Genomic DNA, 15572 nt, shown 5'->3' with positions numbered 1-15572 from the left:
GGACAATGACCCCAAGCATACTTCCAAAGTTGTGGCAAAATGGCTTAATGACAACAAAGTCAAGGTATTGGAGTGGCAATCACAAAGCCCTGACCTCAATCCTATAGAAAAGTTGTGGGCAAAGAGGCCTACACACCTGACTCAGTTACACCAGTTCTGTCAGGAGGAATGGGCCAAAATTCACCCAACTTATTGTGGGAAGCTTTTGGAAGGCTACCCGAAACGTTTTTCCTGCTGGACAAATATAATTATTCCTTTTGTAACTATTAGCCAATATCGCATTATCATTATCTCAGACCATAGACCAGTTAGATATCCGCTTTCCGGACAGTACTGTGTCACAAAGCGTGTGGCGACTTGACCCACTACCACTATCCTGTAGTGCCTTTAAAAAATACATATCAACTCACATGGATGTCTTTTTACAGATCAACTGTACCGCTGACATGTCTCACACTACTGTGTGGAAACCGGATTTATCGCAGGTAGGCAATTTGTCTATAATATGTGCCGGCTATGTAATGTTCTTTATTCTACCCACTCAACTCTACAGCCAGAGGTCGTCATCTCTCTTGATGTTGAAAAGGCTTTCGACCGGGTTGAGTGGGAATGTCTATTTACAGTACTAGAGAGATTTGGGTTTGGCCCGTCATTCCTTACCTGGATTAAAGATATTGTAATCATCCCCAGTGGTGTCTGTTCGCACCAACAATGTTACCTCCAGCTACTTCCCTCTCCACAGGAGGGCCACGCAGGGTTGCTGTTTATCCCCTTTCCTATTTGATATGGCTATTGAGCCTCTTGCTATCGTCCTGCGGGCGCAGGAGAGGATTAAAGGAATATTGAGGGGCAACATGACTCACAAGGTGTCCTTATATGCAGACGATCTTCTTGTATACATCTCTAACCCTGTGGAGTCTGTACCCCATCTCTTGGACATGCTACAAGGTTTTGGGACATTCTCTGGTTATAAGTTAAAACTAACAAAAAGTGTGCTCCTCCCCATTAATCAGTTAGCAGAAGGAATTGGGTTTTCCAATTTCCCATTTAAGGTGGAGCATCAGGTCTTATTTGGGACTCATTTAAGGCTCTGTTAAAAATTAAATTCAAAACACTCCTGGAGCACACTAAGCAGGATTTCATAAGGTGGTCGTCTCTTCTCATTTCATTAGCAGGTCGCATTAATTCTGTTAAGATGAATGTACTACCTAGGTTTTTGTACTTATTCCAAATTATCCCCATGTTTTGAACACCATTGTTAAGAACTTCCTTGGGAGGGAGGGAGGGTGGGTGGGATGGAGGGAGGGAGGGTGGGATGGAGGGAGGGAGGGAGTGGTGGGTGGGTGGGGATGGAGGGAGGGAGGGAGGGAGGGAGGGGGAGGGGAGGGAGGGAGGGAGGGAGGGAGGGAGGGAGGGAGGGAGGGAGGGAGGGAGGGAGGAGGGAGTGGTGGGTGGGTGGGTGGGTGGGTGGGGGTGGGTGGGTGGGTGGGTGGGATGGAGGGAGGGTGGGTGGGATGGAGGGAGGGGAGGGAGGGAGGGTGGGAGTTGATAGCTGGATGGATGGATGGGAGAATAAGGGGTTGGGGTTGTACTGCTTTGCTTTTATATCTGAAAATCTATAAATAAAGTTTTAAAAATGATAATAAAGAAACAGTGGATCTATAGTAACAGACAAATTCAACTTATCGACTGGATATAAATGTTACAGGGTTGGAAGGCAGCCATTCTCAGATCTGCTGGAATGGAAAGATTTTAAAAAATTAGAAAACTGAAGGTGAGGGTGAAAACGATCATGTGGTTTTTGTCCAAAGGCCGCCTAGAACCCCAAGGCATTCTTGAGAATGTTAGTGGTTATTGCCGTTTTACTTCATGATCATTAACACTGCAGTTCTACTTAGACCAGTAAAATATTAAGTATCTGGACCAATTAGGTTGATCGTTACTTATACTTGAAATCTGTGGGCCAATGGGATAATCTCTTACTAGTGAAGTGTTTTACCTGAGCCACAAGAAGGAACATTTGGACACAGACAACCATTTTCTCAGATACTTCCCAGAGTGGAAGTGGAAGATGACATTTGACACTGGCTCCAAACAAACAGTGACACCAGATGTCGTGGGGGCACCAGAATCGCTGTGACAACTTAGACATCTCCAAGCCTTTCCGAGCCTCACCTGGGTCCCAGCTCATCTTCGCTCCGCCAGACGAAGTCTCCAAACTTCTCGTAGTGGGAGTTGTAGTGGTGCTGCACCCTGTAAAGCAGTGGAGGAGGAATCTCCATCAGAGTGTTGTAGGCCGTCTGCTGCTCCTTGCCACTGGTGTAGCCGTTGTACAGGTTATATACCTTGTCTGCTATCTCTGACACAGGAGGAGGTGGAAGAGGGGAAACATGGAACTCATTTGAAAGACACTCATTTGAAAGACACTCATTTTAAAGACACTCATTTGAAAGACAGAGGTGAACGTGGGATAAGTATATCAAATGAAGGTGGGCAAGTAAACCCAAGATCACCATCACAAGTAAAACCTAGTTGCTGGTGATAACCCTGGTGCTAGAATAAAATGTGATATTGTATATTGGAGAGGGAAAGGGATGGATGCTGAGGGGGATGAATGGGGAGAGTGGGAAGGTGGTGAAGGAGGGGGAGGGAGGAGAGAGAGAGATGGTGAGTAACCTGCTGTGGGTTTCAAGGGCATCACAACAGGCTGAGGGGTAGGAGAAAGAGGTGAGAAAGGCACGGGGAGGGGGGGAAAGCGTGAGGGAGAGATGGAATGAAGAAAAATAATGTGGTAAGGAGGGAGGAATGTGATAGGGAAAGAAAAGTGTCTGTGGGGGGATAAGAGAGAAGAGATTATGGGGAAAGGAGAATGTATAAAGGACAGATGGAAAGGTTATGGGGTGGACAGAGTGTAGAAAGAGAATATCAAGTATGAAAAGGGAGTATGAGGAGGAGTACCTTCTGCTCTGCTATCATCTACCATTGGACAAGACGTCCGCACTGAGACAAAGCTAGACTCTGAACGACTCCCTCGACTGTCCACAGCATATAGGGTGAACCTGAGAGAGAGAGAGAGAGAGAGAGAGAGCAGAGCGCAAGAGAGAGAGAGCGAGAATTAAGAAAATAAATGACACAATATAGAAGCTGACATATGTCATATGTCAACAACAATTAACAACCTTTCATATGTACTGTTACAGTATGAGAGAAATCAAAGGAACTCAAAAGTAACATGCCTTTTTTGACAGAAAAAAAGACTTATGTGGCTCCAGCCATTCCATCCCAACCTTTCAAAGCTAGATGCACCGAGTGTCCCGGCACCTACACTTTGCACAGCGTTTTTATGAGCCACTGTTGACAGCAACATAACTCCTTTTTGAAAATAGCCATAACTCAGAGCCAGGCCAGGACTCGAGACCCAGGAGTGGGTAAAGGACTCGGGGGGGATTCGATTACGTCTGTACGTTGTGCCTGCTTGGTACGCGACAGACCAGCCAGTCGGCAGCAACGGCCATTACACCTAATAGTGCCTTTAAATGGGACTCCCACTTCCTCTAATGACGGAGATTCTGCTCTCCACAAATGTAAAACATATAAAGGCCTCAGATCCCCTGGACCACCATGTGGCCGTGGCTAGTACTGTATACAGCAGTGAGGGGGAAAGACATCCATGTTGCTCCCTGATGAACATGGGGTGCTAATAGATGGGGTGCTGTAGCTCTTGGCTTAACGGTTAAGGTGTTGGCTACAATATGTTCTAGTTGAGCACATGCTAGGGAGGCGAACTGGACATTTGCTTGATGCCTTTTAGTCTACACCAAGTCATCTAGGTATCTCACTCCCCAAGCCCCTCAAAAAAAGTTAATCTACTTAAGAAGGACAGAATGTACTGTATGTCTGCCAAAATCTTTACTTTATTTCACTGCTTGTCATTGAGTTGTTTCACCCTATAGCTGTAATGTTTACAGATGTTAGGTTCTGAACTCCACTGCTTTAAGTCAGTTTGATTCCTTGTAAGACTATGAGGTCATGAAGACTGACCGGGTACGTCTTGTGATGGAGAACTTCTGAATGCTGATAAACCTGAGTGGTCACATCTCAGCCAATCAAAGACTTCCCCTGGGTTTAGCCACACTCTTTGCCAGTGGATGGTGAATTGAAAGGTGTCAATTCGTGGAGTCATGTTGCTTCCAAATCTGTTTGAATCACCACTCACTAAACTATGTCAATTTATGGCATGGCCGTCAACTTGAAGATGGAAAGTCCTCATTTATAGTACCGTGTGTGTCCCAAACCATCGAAGGTGTTGTAAAAAAAAAAAAAAAAAAGCCTCGCTAATCAATCATGCCCTTGTTGATCGATCATCCTTTTCATCACTTGCTAATTCCCAGTATGATGGTAATGGCTTCACCAAGTCCTCTGGTAGGTTTTTGTGCAGTTTCTGCCACACTAATGCTCACCTACCATGTAATTTCACAATAGATAAGGAGGGTCAACACGGGACTGGATACATTTTCAGAGGAGGATGGATATTGTCTCTATGGTTCTGTGTCAGTGTGGCAGAGATTGTTTCAACCACTGAGGCTCTGTGTTAAACAAGTACAGGGCCTTCAGAAAGTGTTCATAACCCTTGGCTTATTCCACATTTTGTTGTGTTGCAGCCTGAATTCAAAATGGGAGATGTTTTTATTTTTATCTTACCCATCTGCACACAATGCCCCATAAATGACAAAGTGAAAACATGTTTTTAGAAAATGTTGCAAATGTATTGAAATGAAATGCAGCTTTCCACACCTTGTTTGTGCAACAGTTGGCAATTTTTAAAAGTTGTTTGTTTACCTATCTACCAAGAAGTGCCCTTTGCGAGGCATTTGAAAATCTCCCATGTCTGATGTCGAATCTTTATTCGAAATTCACTGCTCGAATGAGGGACCTTAGGCTTGACCTTAGGCTTTTCATTTTTTATTAATATGTAAAAATGTCTAAAACGTTGACAGTATGGCGTGTTGTGTGTAGGCCAGTGACAGATACATCTACATTTGATCCTTTTTGAATTCAGGCTGTAACAGCGGAATGTGGAAGAAGTCTAGGGCTGTGAATACTTTATTTATTTGAAATCAAAGTACTTGTTTGCTAATTCATTTTTCATAATACCTTCCCAATCAATATGTAACTGTTTAGAAACGATAACCAGTTACAGTAGGTGTGAATACTTCTTTGTACGTAGAATGTATGCACACATGACTGTAAGTCGCTTTGGATAAAAGCGTCTGCTAAATGGCATATATTATTATTATTATTATTATTATCATCGGAGAGATGGTTTCCTGTGAAGTACTGTACTGTAGGTTGTCCAGTCTTTCTCATAGAAGTAGCTTTTAGAGAGATGATGGCTGTTTATGAGACATGAAATGCTATCGAACTACCAACATGCATGTAGATAATGTGCATGTAACACAAAGGCTGTTGGGTAATCTTACAGACAGAGCTGATTGGACACTCCCACTGTAACCATTGGCATGGATATAGTCAAAGGGTAATTGTTGTTCTTAGCATTCTATTTCTAGGGTTTATACTGTAAATTGAAATTGTGATTCAGTGCTATATGTGTGTTGGGGGAGATAAAAAGCAGTATAAAAAGCAGTATTCTGCGACCAAATTGTTGTTTTTTAATACATGTGTGAATCATCGAGTATGACCATTATCTAAATAGCAAAACTGCTGGATGGATGGATGGTTTGTCCAGAAGAATACATACAGTGCCTTCGGAAAGTATTCAGAGCCCTTGACTTTTTCCCCATTTTGTTACATTACAGCCTTATACTAAGATGGATTAAAATCGTTTTTTACACCATCAATCTACACGCAATACCCATAATGACAAATCAAAAACAGGTTTAGATATTTTACAAATGTAAAAAAAAAAGAATGAAATATCACATTTACATAAGTATTCAGACCCTTTACTTAGTACTTTGTTGCAGCACCTTTTGTCACAACTTCCACCGAAGCTACCGCTAGAAAACTAGCCACTGCTTGTTCTGTCTTTGTATTACACACCTGGCTTCACTCAACCAATTACTTGTTTATTATTTAACCCTCTGTTTCCCATGTTGTGTTTGTGAGTGATTGTGTATTGTAATTCGGTTTGTCTTTGTGGGCTCGTGATGTTACTTTGTATATTTGTCTTTTTGAGTAAAGTACGTTGATCATTCATATCTGCTGTCCTGCGCCTGACTCTCTACACCAGCTACACACAGGACCCTTACACCATTGGCTGCGATTACAGACCCGATTCGTCTTGGGTATGATGCTACAAGCTTGGCACACCTGTATTTGGGGAATTTATCCAATTCTTCTTTGCAGATCCTCTCAAGCTCTGTCAGGTTGGAGGGGGAGCGTCACTGCACAGCTACTTTCAGGTCTCTCCAGAGATGTTAGATCAGGTTCAAGTCCTGCCTCTGGCTGGGCCTCTGGCTGTGTGCTTAGGGTCATTGTCCTGTTGGAAGGTGAACCTTCGCCCCAGTCGGAGGTCCTGAGTGCTCTGTACTTTGCTCCATTCATATTTCCCTTCATCCTGAATAGTCTTCCAGTCCCTGCCACTGAAAAACATCCCCACAGCATGATGCTGCCACCACCATGCTTCACCATAGGGATGGTACCAGGCTTCCTCCAGACTTGACTCTTGGCACTCAAGCCAAAGAGTTCAATCTTGGTTTCATTAGACCAGAGAATCTTGTTCCTCATGGTCTGAGTCCTTTAGGTGCCTTGTAGGTGCCTATGTGGCTTTTACGGGCTGTCATGTGCCTCCGGTCAATCTACCATAAAGGCCTGATTTGTGGAGTACTGCAGAGATGGTTGTCCTTCTGGAAGGTTCTCCCATCTCCACAGAGGAACTCTGGAGCTCTGTCAGAGTGACCATTGTGTTCTGTGCCTCAACATAAACCTGTCGTCTCGGAGCTCTACAGACAATTCCTTTGACCTCATGGCTTGGTTTATGCTCTGACATGCCTTTCCAAAGAATGTCCAATTAATTGAATTGACCACAGGTGGACTCAAGGATGGTCAATGGAAACAGGATGCTCCTGAGCTCAATTTCGAGTCTCAAAGCAAAAGGTCTGAATACTTATGTAAATAATCTATGTGTTTTTTATTTGTAATAAATTTGCAAACATTTCTAAACATGTGCAGTCGCTTTGCCATTATGGGGTATTGTGTGTAGATTGATGAGGGAAAAAAAGATTGAATCCATTGTAAAATAAGGTTGTAACATAACAAAACGTGGAAAAAGGTAAGGGGTCTGAATACTTTTCAAATGCAAGTGAATATTAATATGGTTCATGACTGAACATGCAAAACGACAAATATCAAATAGGATGCAGAATTTATTTTTCTGTTTCACAAAGCTATTTCACTGGCAGAGTCCATTTTTAAAAGTATGCCTTTTGTTTGAAGAGCCTGTGTTTTAATACCACCAACTGATTGTTTTGTTTGTAATATGGCCTGTTTTGACATTGTTCGCATAGTTTGTCCGATCTTGTTATTCATCAAGAGAAATGTGTGGTATATTGGTATTCCCCAAGAACCTCACAAAAGACAAGGGGCCAGAGTCTGTACGAAGTTCGCTGTAGATTCCCTGCCCAGCAAAACAACGGCACATATAACAATCACATTGTTTAAATTATGTGGTCACATCACTGGCCAGTAAATGGAGGGGGGCAGGGTGTATTTATCAGGCAATTAGTAGAGTTTAGTTTAGGATCCCGGACACAGCTTGCCAGCTTGTTGCTGTTTTTGGTTGTTTAAGTGGTTGGCATCAAAGACAGGTACTTTTCTCCACAGCCTAATCACAGTCCTATTATGTATAGTGAAAGGAGATTACCACAGAAACTTTCTCTAGCCTTTGTGGGTTTTTTTTTAATGCGAAGACAACCACAAAAGGTATTTTGGCTGCTTTCTTCCCCTGCAGTTCTGTTAACACTACGGTCAGAGATACAAGGCCCGTTGATCAGACTCCTATCCAAAATGTCCAATCAGATGCACTAGTAGGTGCTGGATAAACGGACCTGTCACCCACAGCGCAGTGCAGCGGGGGGCTGAATGGAGCCTGAGCTGGCAGGCTTCACCACTAACATCGATAAGGATTAACTGGGAGAACAAAACGAGCTCCGTGGTCTGCCTGCCACGAGAATGTCAAAACAGAGGGTAACATACTGGCAACATATACCCAACCCCCTACACACCCGCTCTCTCCGTCCATTCATCTCTCACACTCTATCTGTCTTGCCTCTCTCTGATTCCCTTTGTCTTCTCCACCCGTTCTATCCCTCGCTCCACTCAGAAGCTGGATGTTTGTAGTGCATGGTTTTGTCCCTGTGCCATCGTTTTGAAAGCTCAACAAAAAAACATATTTGTTTGAAATAGCAATGCCACCATAAAGTAATGGTTGTCCTCTAATTTAATGAGACAGGAGGGGGTAGAGAGAAAGAGAGTGAGAGAGAGAGGGATAGAGAAAGAACAGAGACAGAAAAAGAAAGAGGTGAGGGGTAAGAGAGAATGAGAGAGGAGAGAGAGAGAGAGAGAGAGAGAGAGAGAGATCTACCTCACTTGCTTTGGCAATGTTAGCATATGTTTCCCATGCCAATAATGTCCCTTGAATTGAATTGAATTGAGAGAGAGAGGGTGAGGGAGTGGGGAAGAGAGAAAGAAAGAGAGAGAGCAATTATGGCATTATTTCTGGCATACTAGGCATAGAAGAAGCCAGGCAGCCAAGGGATTCCTGGTTGATGACATCAGACGTTGGTCTGAGATCAATTGAGCTAGTCCACAAATCAATCAATTGCACCGGGAGAATATAATTCAAAACTAATTTACGACTTCGATTTAGTTTCTCAGGTCAGGTCTGTAAGAAAGGACTTACCGCGCTTACACTGTAATATCCTTTCTCTACAACGTCTTTTATCAATTACAGGTTAGCTTTACATACTGACTGCTGGCACCTGCACATATTACTGGAGGTTTGAGCAGAAATATGATCATACTACTGTAGCAGTGGCTGCATTTTCTATCTATATCTAAACTAAATCTCAGAGTCTACACATGTTGTGATTTGTTGATTTTAAGTGACTAACATGAAAGCACCCAATACATGACATGCCTGGGAACAAGGGGAAATTGTAAAGATGTAATTTGCACTAATAAATATGCCTTGTTTTGATGTTTTATCTCTCTATGTCCTTCCATAAAACAGATTGCTCATTCAGGTTTTCAGTACAAGCATATTGTTTGGACTTGACATGAGATACTACACTTAATAAAGCCCCCATGTTAATAAAAACAAAGAAAGAACACATCGTACTTGTTGGGTAGACCAGATTGTCTTTTCACAGACTAATGAGGAGTTACTTGTGTGGTCTTTAAGTTTTCACATCTTATATCAGACATTATTAGCATGATGAAAGGCAGACATTTTAGTCTTAGTTGTTGCAAGTTTTGCTGGCAAATTCTTTAAAAAAAATTGTGTTCATCTTTTCTTTGTCTTTGCAATTTTGGCAGCTCCTGGTTATACCAATGCAACTATATCACAACTATTTAGTTTATATTACCAATTGGACACCAACACATAGCTCATTATGGTAGAATTGGCTGTGTGTTGGAAATACACTACATAACCAAAAGTATGTGGACATCTGCTCAGCAAACATCTCATTCCAAAATCTGTGAAAGCTTTCCACTAGATGTTGGAACATTTCCAAAGAGCATTATCACTAATACTCTTTGGCAATTTTCCAACATCTAGTGCACTGATGTTGGGCGATTAGGCCTGGTTCGGAGTCGGCGTTCCAATTTATCCCAAAGGTGTTCGATGGGGTTGAGGTCAGGGCTATGTGCAGGAGAATCAAGTTCTTCCACACCAATCTCAACAAACCATTTCTGTATGGACCTAGCTTTGTGCTGAAACAGGAAATAGCCTTCACCAAACTGTTGCCACAAAGTTGGAAGCACAGAATCGTCTAGAATGCCGTATGCTGTAGCATTAAGATTTCCCTTCACTGGAACTAAGGGGCCTAGCCCAAACCATGAAAAACAGGCAGGTAGCGGGCAGATAGCGTTCTCCTGGCATCCGCAAAACCCAGATTTGTCCGCCGGACTGCCAGATGGTGAAGCGTGATTCATCAATCCAGAATTTCCAATGCTTGTGTTGACGTTGCTTCCAGAGGCAGTTTGGAACTCGGTAGTGAGTGTTGCAACCGAGGACAGATGATTTTTACATGCTTCAGCACTCGGTGGTCACGTTCTGTGAGATGTTTTCTCTGCTACTGCACGGCAAGCGGTACCGGAGCGCCAAGTCTAGGAACAAAAGCCTCCTCAACAGCTTCTACCCCCAAGCCATTAGACAGCTGAACAATTCCTAAAAATCAACACCGGACAATTTACATTGACACCCCCCTCTAGTACACTTCTGCTACTCGCTGTTTGTATGTTACCTATACATAGTCACTTCGCCCCCACCTACATGTACAGATGACCTAAACTAGCCTGTACCCCTGCACACTGACTCGGAATCGGTGCCTCCTGTATATAGCCTCTTTATTGTTATTCTTATTGTGTTTTATTATAACTTTTTTTATTTTTGCCTACTTGGTAAATATGTTCTTCTTCTTGAACTGCACGGTTGGTTAAGGGCTTGTGAGTAAGCATTTGGGCGGCAGGGTAGCCTAGTGGTTAGGGCGTTGGACTAGTAACCGGAAGGTTGCAAGTTCAAACCCCCGAGCTGACAAGGTACAAATCTGTCATGCTGCCCCTGAACAGCACGACGGCTGTTCCTAGGCCGTCATTGAAAATAAGAATTTGTTCTTAACTGACTTGCCTAGTTAAATAAAGGTAAAAAAAAAAAAAAAATCATGGTAAAGTCTACACTTGTTGTGTTTGGCGCATGTGGCAAATAAAGTTGATTTGCTTTGTGTGGCCTACCACTTCGCGGCTGAGCTGTTAGACTCCTAGACTTTTCCACTTCACAATAACAGAACTTGCAGTTGACCGGGGCGGCTCTGGCAGGGCAGAAATGTTAAAGGTGGGATCTTATTACGGTCTCACATTGAAAGTCACTGAGCTCTTCAGCATGGGACATTCTACTGTCAATGTTTGTCTATTCAGATTGCATGGTTCTGTGCTCAATTTTGTACACCTGTCAGCAACAGGTGTGTCTGAAATAGCAGAATAAACTCATTTGAATGGATGTCCACATACTTTTGGCCATGTCGTGTATCATACAGGTTCTTTGTTTAAAGAAAGAAAGCTTTCAGTAGCCGTTCAAAAAGCCTTCGTCGGTCGTACTCTGCCACGGGTTGTTTTAGCGCCCACGTGGAAGACATATTTGTTGTTCTTCTGAGGGATAGTTGGCAGTGTGTTTTAGAGTGGAGCTGGATCCTGAGTATACAGTATAAAGACAACACCTCATAAGTCTCCAGCCGGGTTGGGTCACATCAGGTTTATCATGTTATGCTGTGTCATTTTCTGTGATTTACACTTGCCTCTAAAGACTTCTATTTTAGGGCTCTGAACTGCTGCTCTGGCCTGAGAGTACCATCCAAAACACTGGGAGGCAGGTGCTGAACCTTGCCCTATTTACTGCAGCAAAGGATGAGAAGTCAAAGAACCAACCAATGGATCCAGGACCTCTCCTTCGCTAGCGTATTGGAGCCTTTATTTTATTGAGCCTTCGTTGAGATAAAAATCTATTTTTCAGGAGAGACCTGGACCAAGACAGCAGCATCAACACAACAGTTTCAGACAAACAGACACAAGAAATCAACATAAAAAGCACATGATATATCAATCAATATAAAAAGCAGCACTTCAGTAAAGAACATATACACGACACAGGTCAGAAAACAAAAAAGACAGTTCTGCAGGCTGAATAGGTCATATGAAACAGACATTATGACTGGAATCACTGTGAATGGATTCTGTCTGGAGGGTGATGGTAGAAACATTGAGGGTAACTCTTACCATGACTTGAAATTGAACCAATAAAACCGAGAGATGACAATGTAAGAGGATATGATGCCATGAAGGGCAAATATGATGTGAAATGCCAGACTGACTGGTATTGCTGAATCGCCAGATCGACTTTTACTACATTCACTTAAAGCAATAGCTTTTAAGGATATGGTGAAGGTATAAAGTTATCACCCATGATAGACGTGCTAGGGATTTACTTTCTGCCATATTGCCTGTTTGTCCTGTTATTTGTCTCGGGTCTGTGTCAGCATGTCTGGGACGAGGGAGATATTTAGGGGGGAGGTAGATATGAACGCAAAATTGTTATATCGTTTAGTGCATGCAATAACTACTAAGTACTGGTATGTAGAGCTTCATGATAACACATGTATAACATAAGTCATCAACCATAAATCATAAACTCATTATTCCACTAACTCTGAACTTACTCCAGTCAAATTGTAACAATCCAAAACTAATTTGGACCTATTTTAGGATGTAGTGTCATGTGAAAAAGTGAGATGTATCATGTCCATATGGTCACACTGTAACAAGAAAGGCTGCTTCCGGACTACTCCTCAGACTCTGTCTGTTGGACTACTCCTCAGACTCTGTCTGTTGGACTACTCCTCAGACTCTGTCTGTTGGACTACTCCTCAGACTCTGTCCGTTGGACTACTCCTCAGACTCTGTCCGTTGGACTACTCCTCAGACTCTGTCTGTTGGACTACTCCTCAGACTCTGTCTGTTGGACTACTCCTCAGACTCTGTCTGTTGGACTACTCCTCGGACTCTGTCTGTTGGACTACTCCTCGGACTCTGTCTGTTGGACTACTCCTCGGACTCTGTCTGTTGGACAACTCCTCGGACTCTGTCTGTTGGACTACTCCTCAGACTCTGTCTGTTGGACTACTCCTCAGACTCTGTCTGTTGGACTACTCCTCAGACTCTGTCTGTTGGACTACTCCTCAGACTCTGTCTGTTGGACAACTCCTCAGACTCTGTCTGTTGGACTACTCCTCAGACTCTGTCTGTTGGACTACTCCTCAGACTCTGTCTGTTGGACTACTCCTCGGACTCTGTCTGTTGGACAACTCCTCGGACTCTGTCTGTTGGACTACGCCTCGGACTCTGTCTGTTGGACTACTCCTCGGACTCTGTCTGTTGGACAACTCCTCGGACTCTGTCTGTTGGACTACTCCTCAGACTCTGTCTGTTGGACAACTCCTCAGACTCTGTCTGTTGGACTACTCCTCAGACTCTGTCTGTTGGACTACTCCTCAGACTCTGTCTGTTGGACTACTCCTCAGACTCTGTCTGTTGGACTACTCCTCAGACTCTGTCTGTTGGACAACTCCTCAGACTCTGTCTGTTGGACAACTCCTCAGACTCTGTCTGTTGGACTACTCCTCAGACTCTGTCTGTTGGACTACTCCTCAGACTCTGTCTGTTGGACAACTCCTCAGACTCTGTCTGTTGGACTACTCCTCAGACTCTGTCTGTTGGACTACTCCTCAGACTCTGTCTGTTGGACTACTCCTCGGACTCTGTCTGTTGGACTACTCCTCGGACTCTGTCTGTTGGACTACTCCTCGGACTCTGTCTGTTGGACTACTCCTCGGACTCTGTCTGTTGGACACTCCTCGGACTCTGTCTGTTGGACTACTCCTCAGACTCTGTCTGTTGGACTACTCCTCAGACTCTGTCTGTTGGACTACTCCTCAGACTCTGTCTGTTGGACTACTCCTCAGACTCTGTCTGTTGGACAACTCCTCAGACTCTGTCTGTTGGACTACTCCTCAGACTCTGTCTGTTGGACTACTCCTCAGACTCTGTCTGTTGGACTACTCCTCAGACTCTGTCTGTTGGACAACTCCTCGGACTCTGTCTGTTGGACTACGCCTCGGACTCTGTCTGTTGGACTACTCCTCGGACTCTGTCTGTTGGACAACTCCTCGGACTCTGTCTGTTGGACTACTCCTCAGACTCTGTCTGTTGGACAACTCCTCAGACTCTGTCTGTTGGACTACTCCTCAGACTCTGTCTGTTGGACTACTCCTCAGACTCTGTCTGTTGGACTACTCCTCAGACTCTGTCTGTTGGACTACTCCTCAGACTCTGTCTGTTGGACTACTCCTCAGACTCTGTCTGTTGAACAACTCCTCAGACTATGTCTGTTGGACTACTCCTCAGACTCTGTCCGTTGGACTACTCCTCAGACTCTGTCTGTTGGACAACTCCTCAGACTCTGTCCGTTGGACTACTCCTCAGACTCTGTCTGTTGGACTACTCCTCAGACTCTGTCTGTTGGACTACTCCTCAGACTCTGTCTGTTGGACTACTCCTCAGACTCTGTCTGTTGGACTACTCCTCAGACTCTGTCTGTTGGACTACTCCTCAGACTCTGTCTGTTGGACTACTCCTCAGACTCTGTCTGTTGGACTACTCCTCAGACTCTGTCTGTTGGACTACTCCTCAGACTCTGTCTGTTGGACTACTCCTCAGACTCTGTCTGTTGGACAACTCCTCAGACTCTGTCTGTTGGACTATTCCTCAGACTCTGTCTGTTGGACTACTCTCGGACTCTGTCTGTTGGACTACTCCTCGGACTCTGTCTGTTGGACAACTCCTCGGACTCTGTCTGTTGGACTACGCCTCGGACTCTGTCTGTTGGACTACTCCTCGGACTCTGTCTGTTGGACTACTCCTCGGACTCTGTCTGTTGGACAACTCCTCAGACTCTGTCTGTTGGACTACTCCTCAGACTCTGTCTGTTGGACAACTCCTCAGACTCTGTCTGTTGGACTACTCCTCAGACTCTGTCTGTTGGACTACTCCTCAGACTCTGTCTGTTGGACTACTCCTCAGACTCTGTCTGTTGGACTACTCCTCCAGACTCTGTCTGTTGGACAACTCCTCAGACTCTGTCTGTTGGACTACTCCTCAGACTCTGTCTGTTGGACTACTCCTCAGACTCTGTCTGTTGGACTACTCCTCAGACTCTGTCTGTTGGACTACTCCTCAGACTCTGTCTGTTGGACTACTCCTCAGACTCTGTCTGTTGGACTACTCCTCAGACTCTGTCTGTTGGACTACTCCTCAGACTCTGTCTGTTGGACTCCTCAGACTCTCCTCAGACTCTGTCTGTTGGACTACTCCTCAGACTCTGTCTGTTGGACTACTCCTCAGACTCTGTCTGTTGGACTACTCCTCAGACTCTGTCTGTTGGACTACTCCTCAGACTCTGTCTGTTGGACAGACTCTGTCTGTTCAGACTCTGTCTGTTGGACTACTCCTCAGACTCTGTCTGTTGGACTACTCCTCAGACTCTGTCTGTTGCACTACTCCTCAGACTCTGTCTGTTGGACTACTCCTCAGACTCTGTCTGTTGCACTACTCCTCAGACTCTGTCTGTTGGACTACTCCTCAGCCTCTGTCTGTTGGACTACTCCTCAGACTCTGTCTGTTGGACTACTCCTCAGACTCTGTCTGTTGGACTACTCCTCAGACTCTGTCTGTTGGACTACTCCTCGGACTCTGTCTGTTGGACTACTCCTCGGACTCTGTCT

The 15572-nt window shown here is 44.4% G+C and overlaps 1 protein-coding gene across 3 annotated transcripts in view; it reads right to left on the bottom strand.

Moving 5' to 3' along the window:
* LOC118387540 (astrotactin-2-like) overlaps nt 1-15572 on the bottom strand; it is a 396009-nt gene that overhangs the window by 14053 nt on the left and 366384 nt on the right. For 2 of the 3 annotated variants that reach the window (XM_052459839.1, XM_052459843.1), the window contains 2 exons: nt 2959-3059; nt 2176-2359 (listed from right to left, as the gene is read on the bottom strand). In XM_052459839.1, coding sequence (XP_052315799.1) covers nt 2176-2359; nt 2959-3059 — 285 coding nt within the window. The remainder of the gene's footprint in view (nt 1-2175; nt 2360-2958; nt 3060-15572) is intronic. The other variant, XM_052459840.1, reaches the window with a different exon arrangement.

Source organism: Oncorhynchus keta, chromosome 13 (assembly GCF_023373465.1).
Source record: "Oncorhynchus keta strain PuntledgeMale-10-30-2019 chromosome 13, Oket_V2, whole genome shotgun sequence".
Classification (NCBI taxonomy): domain Eukaryota; kingdom Metazoa; phylum Chordata; class Actinopteri; order Salmoniformes; family Salmonidae; genus Oncorhynchus; species Oncorhynchus keta.
This window is presented reverse-complemented; position numbering and strand designations above follow the sequence as displayed.